Source organism: Gossypium raimondii, chromosome 1, assembly GCF_025698545.1.
Source record: "Gossypium raimondii isolate GPD5lz chromosome 1, ASM2569854v1, whole genome shotgun sequence".
NCBI lineage: Eukaryota > Viridiplantae > Streptophyta > Magnoliopsida > Malvales > Malvaceae > Gossypium > Gossypium raimondii.
This window is the reverse complement of record NC_068565.1, coordinates 15,366,894-15,375,100: the sequence shown is the minus strand read 5'-3', so window position 1 is coordinate 15,375,100 and position 8,207 is coordinate 15,366,894. Positions and strand designations below refer to the sequence as shown.

At 34.9% G+C, this 8,207-nt stretch overlaps 2 protein-coding genes across 2 annotated transcripts; one reads left to right on the top strand and one right to left on the bottom strand.

Moving 5' to 3' along the window:
- Positions 1–3,622: 3,622 nt before the first annotated feature.
- On the top strand, positions 3,623–4,796 carry LOC105784014 (uncharacterized). Its single transcript, XM_012609762.2, has 3 exons — positions 3,623–3,810; positions 3,892–4,156; positions 4,435–4,796. Exons 1-3 carry the CDS (start codon positions 3,672–3,674, stop codon positions 4,652–4,654), a joined length of 624 nt encoding a protein of 207 aa, XP_012465216.1. The 5' UTR covers positions 3,623–3,671; the 3' UTR covers positions 4,655–4,796.
- A 381-nt stretch (positions 4,797–5,177) lies between these two features.
- Positions 5,178–7,569, bottom strand: LOC105784005 (pentatricopeptide repeat-containing protein At2g33680). Its single transcript, XM_012609751.2, has one exon. The coding sequence runs from the start codon at positions 7,343–7,345 to the stop codon at positions 5,201–5,203; it is 2,145 nt and encodes a 714-aa protein (XP_012465205.2). The 5' UTR covers positions 7,346–7,569; the 3' UTR covers positions 5,178–5,200.
- Between the last annotated feature and the right edge of the window lie 638 nt (positions 7,570–8,207).

Sequence of the window (8,207 nt, the reverse complement as noted above, 5' to 3'; positions counted from 1 at the left end):
TTCTATCATGGCATGTGGTGGAGGGATCAATTTAACAACCTTTTCCAACCATGTGCACTTCACTCTGCACCCATCTATATCATTTTTCAATTTCTCCCTAAATAGCACGACACCCTACAACTATTTGCATTCATACTCCAGATTGATGCCTCTACTTGTGATTAACAATTCTCCAACGATTGGAAGGCTGGTTATTAAAACAACATCTAGTGTAATGGTTACCTCCCTGCATGGAAAATGGAATGTAAATCTTTTTTCTTTGCCTACATCTTTTCAACAATACGATAACCAAATTTGCAATGATATTAAACATTGCCATTGATGATGCCACATTTAAACTAACATCCTTTTGGTGTTCTTCAATACACAATCGGGCTTTGTGAATTTTAAATCATGTCAAATTCACAAAACTCGATCTATTGACTGTTAAAAAAAAAAAAACTATGTTATATCTTGGAAAATCTTAAAAATATTTTCGCAAAAAAAGTTGAAAAGATTTGAGTTAAAGATTTCACCATATTGATGATGTACTTGGCAATGTGTTTGATTATTTTTCTCGATTATTGAATTAAAAAATAACAAGTTTTTCTTGCAGAGTTGAAGAGTTTGAGTAGATTTTGGGTAGGAAAAAAAGGATTGATGGCTGGGTTTTATAGGGTGAAAATCAACAACTATGGTAGTCGACTTTCACTATTTTTAATTTAGTTGGTTTGGCCAACGACCAAATAAATTATCTGGTCAAACTTTTTAACCCTGACCTCGACTTCTACAATTGTCGAGGTACTTTACATGTACTTTTAGTATTACCTCTTGGTATGCATTACATGAATTAATATGTTGATTTAACATCACCCTTAACTTAATACCTGTAGATATTGATGTATTTTAAAAAAAATATATATATTATAAAATTTTTTATATAGATATTAAATTCTTACACAAATAATAAAAAAAGGTAAAAATTTATATTATAAAAGTGAGAAAACAGACGTTAGCTTTCCAACATCAGTGGGCCACTCTAAATGGTAATGTGATAGGCCTTTGTTTCCTTCTGAACCCACTCTTCCATATATATTAAATTCAGGTGATTGATTTCTTCTGAAGGACAGGTCATTTATTAATTGGTTTTTTAAGCACTAATTAAGGGATTGTTTCATATTTTAATACATTAATTATATTCTTGTAAATAATTATTTTTACACATGTAAATCTGGACAAGGTTGCAGCTTTTTTGTGAAATAATTGGTGAATCTTATCTTTAAAGACAAAAAGGATATAAAGTGTTTGTGGAAAGGGAATCACTTGCTTTGTATTTATTGGACCAATTATAGCCCCTGGATGTGTGGTGAAACCACCAGTGCACCATTATTGGGAATTTTTGTAGCACTTCTTCGACCAATTTGTACTTCCGTCTGATCATATTAACACTCTATCAAATCTCTTATTAATCACAATTTAATATCTAAAATTAAATAAACGTACTCAATCATCCATTTCTTTTTTCTTTATCATTTTGGGTTAATCCTTTTGCTTACCAGTTACTTTATTAATCTTTGTTCTCCACCATTTCTTATAGACTTGAATTCCAGCTTCAGAAAATGGGGTTAAGAGAAAATTGGTTTAGATAAAACAGAAACGCGATTCATTAAGGTTTAGATAATGGATAATTAGAGATATATATATATATGAAGGAACAAAACATATATAAAAGCATTAAGTTTTAGGTTTATTGTTTGAGTTTCAAAATATTCTCTTTCACTTATATTTAAAATTAAAATTTAAATGCCCTTATTAATTACAAAATTCAAATGATTAAACAATTTAAATAATTTCTCAACACGCTTTTTTGTGATTAATTACCATAATAATAATAGACAATAAATATATTGACTACTTATAAAGTCAACAATTCATCTAATATTAAACCTTATTTGCCCAATCAAAGTGAGTTAATTTCACGTACAACAATAAATCATTAAAAATAAATGTAAAACGTAATAGAAAAATCATTAATATTGATTACAAAATTAGGAGAAATAAATCATAATAATTTGTATCAAATAAAATCAATATTCAAAGTTCACCATTCTTCCTTCCATTTCATGCATCTGCCTGTAAATAGGATTCGTGAGAATTATAAATCAAATCAATGGTAGTTTAAAGTTTTTAACATTATTTTTCTATTTTAAAATTTTCTTATTTTTAATTCTATTTTGCATCATTTCTTTTAACCTTATTTATTCTTTAATTTTTACATTAGGATTATGGAAGGAATCATCCAAGAATTGAATAATGAATTCAATGATAGAGTGATCCAACGATAGAAGTATGAGGCTGAGATGTAGGGAATATTGTACAACGAGCAAAAAAAAAAAAACATTGAAGAGCTTGAAATGAACAATACTATTATGAATATTTATCAAGGATATTTCACTGATTCAACCAATCGATGGGTTGAGCAATATCCAATAATTTATACGGTATTTAAGCTATACTATTCTATATTATTTGTGAAAATATACAAATTTTTAAAATTAAAAACAATTAATATATTATAATTAATGCATGCACACTTAAGAAATTAGTTCTCTTCTAAATGATGGAATGAGCTTTATTTAAATGGGTAAAGTATACCATTAGTTGCTAATTTATGGGTAAATTTTTATTTTCTCACTTAACTAAAAAAGTTATAATTTGGTCATTAGAATATTTAAAAGTTTTCATTCACCGGACCATTAAAATTGATGCTACATGGCTTTCTTTGTTTGCACTGTCTACATAAATCGAAAGGTTTTTTTTCCCCTTCTCTTTTATAGTTCAGTTCTTTTTTTATAAAACAACTTTGGGCGCCATAAATTTATGAACAAAAATTTTAAATTTTTTTTCTCCAATCTCCAACACTGACTGTCAGAATGACTTGGATATAAGATATGTTCTACTTGTTGACATGTATAGATCTATCATACCCATCGTCGAATTGTTGCTTGGAGCTTGTTGGCGGAACTTATTTTAAAATAAAAAACTTAATAACTTAATGACTTAAATAAAATTTTTTGAATAGTTTAATAACTTAAATGGAAATTTTTGAATAATTTAGTGACCAAATTACAACATTTTTTAATTAATTGATCAAAACAAAAAAATTAACTAATTTACCCTATTTAAATTTACTCTAGGTATTTGATAGGACCAGGGGTGAAGGCAGAAGAATTTTTTAGGGGGTTGAATGAAATTTTAATTTTTTATAATCTATATATTTATAATTTTTTAAAAATTAAATCGAATTTTTATAATTTTAAGGGGGCCAAAGTATAATTTTACCTTTACTAAATAAAAATTTTTAAAAAAATTGAAGGGCTTAAATAGTAATTTTACATTTTATGTGGCTGGGGCAGTAGGAAAGTCCAGATAGAACCATGGGAGGCGGGTGGACCCAAACGTGTCAGTGACTCAAATCACAACTCCACCGAGTTAAGACAGACTCACTTATATCCAAAACGGAAGATTCTTGGGAATATACCGTCTTCATAACCCAATCTGTCGCGTAAAAAACTCACGTTAAGGATAACGTCGCCGCCCCACCCCCCTTTTTCCTATATAAAACCTGGTCTGTTCTTCCGCATTTCCCCCACACTTTTTTAATTTCTCAGCAAACAAACAAGCCGCCAGTCATGAGTAACATCTCATCCTCTTTCACTCTCTCCCAATCCCAACAACAACATCTCTTGGAAAAACTCGATGTCTTTAAGGTCAAAGGCAGAGATAAACGCGGTCGTAATGTTCTTCTCATCATCGGCAAATACTTTCCTGGTACCTTTCTTGGTTTTTTTTGCAAGTTTTCTGACTATTTTTTTTCTTAATTATGTTTTTCTAATTGGGGTTTTGTAACAGCTCGCATGGTTAGTAGTGAGATTCTGAAGAAGTATTTAGAAGAAACGATTTACCCCAAATTAGGGGCAAACCCGTTCTCGGTGGTGTATGTACATACAGATGTTCAAAAGAGTGAAAATTTTCCTGGAATATCAGTTCTTCGATCAGTCTACGATGCTATTCCGATGAACCTCAAGAACAATCTCGAGGTTGTTTATTTCTTGCATCCTGGATTACAGGCCAGACTTTTCCTTGCCACCTTTGGCCGTTTGTTTTTCGACGGAGGGTGAGTGAGGGCCTCTTTCCCTTTTTGTTTTCTTTCCGATTAGTTGGTGAAGGTCTCTTTCGATTTTTCTATAAAATTATAAAATTTCAAACAAGGATAACAAAGCCACCCCCCTCTGGCCCACTTTAGCCACTGAAAAAGGATGATAAATTGATAATGACAAAGGATAACAATACCCATAGTGCTTTTTTTCCGGCTTTATTGTCCATCCTCATCCACCTTTTAGTTTAAAGGTCATTTTAAAGGTAACTGTAATGAATGATTGAATTGAATGGCAGGTTGTATTCGAAACTTAAATACGTGAGTAGGCTTGAGTTTCTATGGGACCATGTCAGGAGGTTGGAGATGAAAATACCAGACTTTGTGCATGATCATGATGAAGAGCTGGAGTACCATCCCATGATGGACTATGGGTTAGAGAGCGACCACCCTAGAGTTTACACTGAGCCGCCCTCCATGGATCCTATCTCGATGTACTCTATGAGGTGCATAGCTTAAGCTTTAAGCCCGTGCTGAAAGGTTGAAACTGTAGATTTGTAGTTGATACGTTATGGGTTTTGCTTTTTGATAGAGGAGAGTTTTGGTGTTCATATTGTATAAAATGGGAGTTTGTAAATGGAACCTTAAGACTTCATTGGCAGAGTGAGCAACTGAGTGATCAAAAAATCTATTCGGCAAAATGGATAAAATCAAACTGTTAAATATGAAAAAGATCCTCAACGAAGCATACGTATGTTGAATTGCTAATGGCATCCTACAGCATTCCTCATCTAGGCCTCTGCCTATAACAAGTTAATAGCAGAAAAGGGGACCTGATTTGCAGAACCTGAAACTTCTATATATCACAAACTTTTAAAACCAACTTGATCACATGGGTTTCTACCTTGAAGGATTTCTAGCATGCAATAAGGGACAAGACGATTAGATAATGTAATATGTTTGCATGTGCCACTTTTAAGAACAGATATAAACCCTGATGTTGAAGCTGTGTTACCATATTGAAAACTATGTGGGCAAGAGCTGACCAAAGAATGAAATATATTATCACGTAAAAGCAGCGACTAGTTCCTCATCATTACAAGTATTTGCAGAAACTGAATCAGGAGGATGGTAACCTTCATCCTTAATTTGCTTGCTTAAGATTCGTAGCTCTTCACGTATCATTTTTATCTCTGGATGCATTTGGTCTCCGACGACGAACACGTGAACACCGTCTTTTAGTTCAATCCAGCTGCATCCAGGTTCCTTATTTACTCCTCTAAATCTCATCATCCTCCGGACTCTCTCCACATCTTCCAGCCTGCCCAAGGCGATATAGATACTCGATAATAACACATAAGCGGATGATTCTTGAGAGCCCAACTCCATGAGTTTCTCTCCAGCATATGCCCCTAATTCATAGTTCCGGAAATTCCGGCAAGCACTTAATAGAATACGCCATAGACACATGCCATGATCTATGGTAGCTGATTCAATAAATTCCTTGGCTTCATCGAGCTTTCCTGCACGGCCCAGCATATCAACCATGCAAGCATAATGCTCTACTCTTGGAACAATTCCAAATTTGTCAGACATCATATCGAAATAAGCCCGACCTCTTTTCACCAATCCCATGTGACTACAAGCTGAAAGAATGTTAACAAATGTAACATAGTCTGGCTCGGTTCCTTCCAGCTGCATATCCTCGAAAAGTTCAAGAGCTTCATTACCATGCCCATTCTGAGCAAGCCCTGATATCATTGCATTCCATGACACTATATCTCTCCTTGGCATCCTGCTAAAGACAATGCTACCATCTTCTAGACTCCCGCACTTGGCATACATGGTTGAAAGGGCACTTCCGATTGGGATTTCCAGACCAAATCCATGCTTAATGGTACAGGCATGGATTTGCTTTCCTTGTTCCAAAGCTGCAAGACAAGAACAAGCTTTTAGAATACTAGCCATTGTGAGCTCATTGGGCATAATCCCCTCAATCCGCATTCTAGCATACAAATTCATTGCATTTTCGTTCTCCCCATTTTGTACATATCCTCCAATCATGGAAGTCCATAAGACCATATCAGGTTCTTGTAAATAATCAAACCCCTTCCGAGCATCTAATGTACTGCCGCATTTTGCATACATATCAACCAAAGCCGTCATTATGTATACTTGCGATTCATATCCCAATTTCAACAAGTAACCATGAACTTGCTTTCCTTCTCCAACGGCAGCTGTATCACTACAAGCATTAAGAACCCCAACAAGGGTAAACTTACTAGGTATGATGCCGGCAAGATGCATATTCGAGAAAAGCTTGAGAGCCTTACAGGAATCCCCACTTTGTGAATAACCAGTGATTATAGCCGACCATGTAATCGAATTTTTATCACCTGATAATTCAAATGTCTTAAGTGCATCATCCAAGCTCCCACATTTAGCATACATGGTAACAAGAGCATTGCCAACAGATACAAACACCAGTAACCCATTTTTAACCGTGAGGCAATGTATTTGACTACCGGTGCTAAGAAACTCAGGATCCGCCAATGCACTAAGGATGCTAGACAATGCATACTCATTCTCTTTCTCATCTTTTAGACGCATTAATTTAAAAATCTCAAAAGCCTCCACAGCAGACCTTTGCATTGCGTACCCAGAAATCATCGTAGCCCAAGAAACCGAATTCCTTTCCGGCATTCCATCAAACACCTTACGAGCCTCAGCCATAGCACCCGATTTACAGTACATATTCAGAAGAGAGCTCCCGACGAAGACATCACCAAAGCTGTCGGTTTTAATTGCAAGCGTATGAGCTTGCAGCCCACTTAAAACATCCGACAAACTCGATGCAGCAGTGAAAACGCCCGCAAAGGTGTGGGAATTAGGCAAGACATTCTCTGCTCGCATTCGCTGAAAGAGTTCCATAACAAGAGACGATCCTGTTAGACCCTGTTGAGAGTAACCATTTATGAGGCAGTTCCATGAGACAACATCCTTGTCCTGTATATTATCGAATACACGTTTGGCGTGGAACAAGTCCCCGCATTTGACGTACAAGTTAACGAGGCTGTTCGAAAGGTACACGCAGCAAGCTGAACCATCTTTTACTATTCGAGCGTGTACGGCTCGACCTCGCAACAGGTTTTTCTGTTTGGTACATTGAACAAGTTCTGAAAAACAAGAGCGATATCGAGGCGAAGTCATCAAATCTGTAAAGCTTGGGTTTCAGCTTTCGTTGATGAAACATGATTCAACTGAGAGCAACAATGCAAAAGCATCAAAGATCAAAGCTCAAAACCCCAATACTAAATGCGCTCTCGGCTAGCCCATAAGACCCAAGAAATAGCCCAAATTAGCTATGGACCTGGCCCATGTAAACCCTTTTCGATGCTTAAGTTTTCTTGTTTTCAGTCTGCTTAATGCTCGAGCTTTCCCATTGACAATGGCTCTCTGCGATATATATGCAAATTTTAAAAGATTGAAGTATCCGTCTTTGTACATCAGATTCGAGAACCTAATTATAAGAGTAAACTGCCAGAACAGTGGCTTAAAGGAGTTTCCAGGGCTCAGATTATCAATTACTAGTAAAATAATTAATGTTATATGTATAGAAAAATGTAATGATGAAAGTACATGAGAATTGGGAGGTGGTCCGCATGCATCAAAAGTGAAAAAGGTAGCTCTAGCTTTGCTACAGTGAGCCAATAATCATGGATTCATGCATGTCCACATATATATATATATAAATCCGACTGCTACATGCTAATTGATTTTCAACCTCTCATCAAGATTATATATAGCTTGCATCAATTACCAGTAGTTTTTATGCTTATTATTATCGTAAAAAAGCCATTGTCCCTACAACTGCATCATAGCATAAAAGCTAGCTTTCTAAAAAGGAAAACATAAAGTATGAGAATAAAAGTTGACACTTTGAAATATCACAAGGCGCAGTGAGCAAAGCGCATGAACTTTTCTTTAACAAAGCTAAGATTAATGAAATGCATTGAAATAAAAAGAGACTGAAAAGTTATTTCAGTTTTAGTATATCAAAATGTTTTTATAT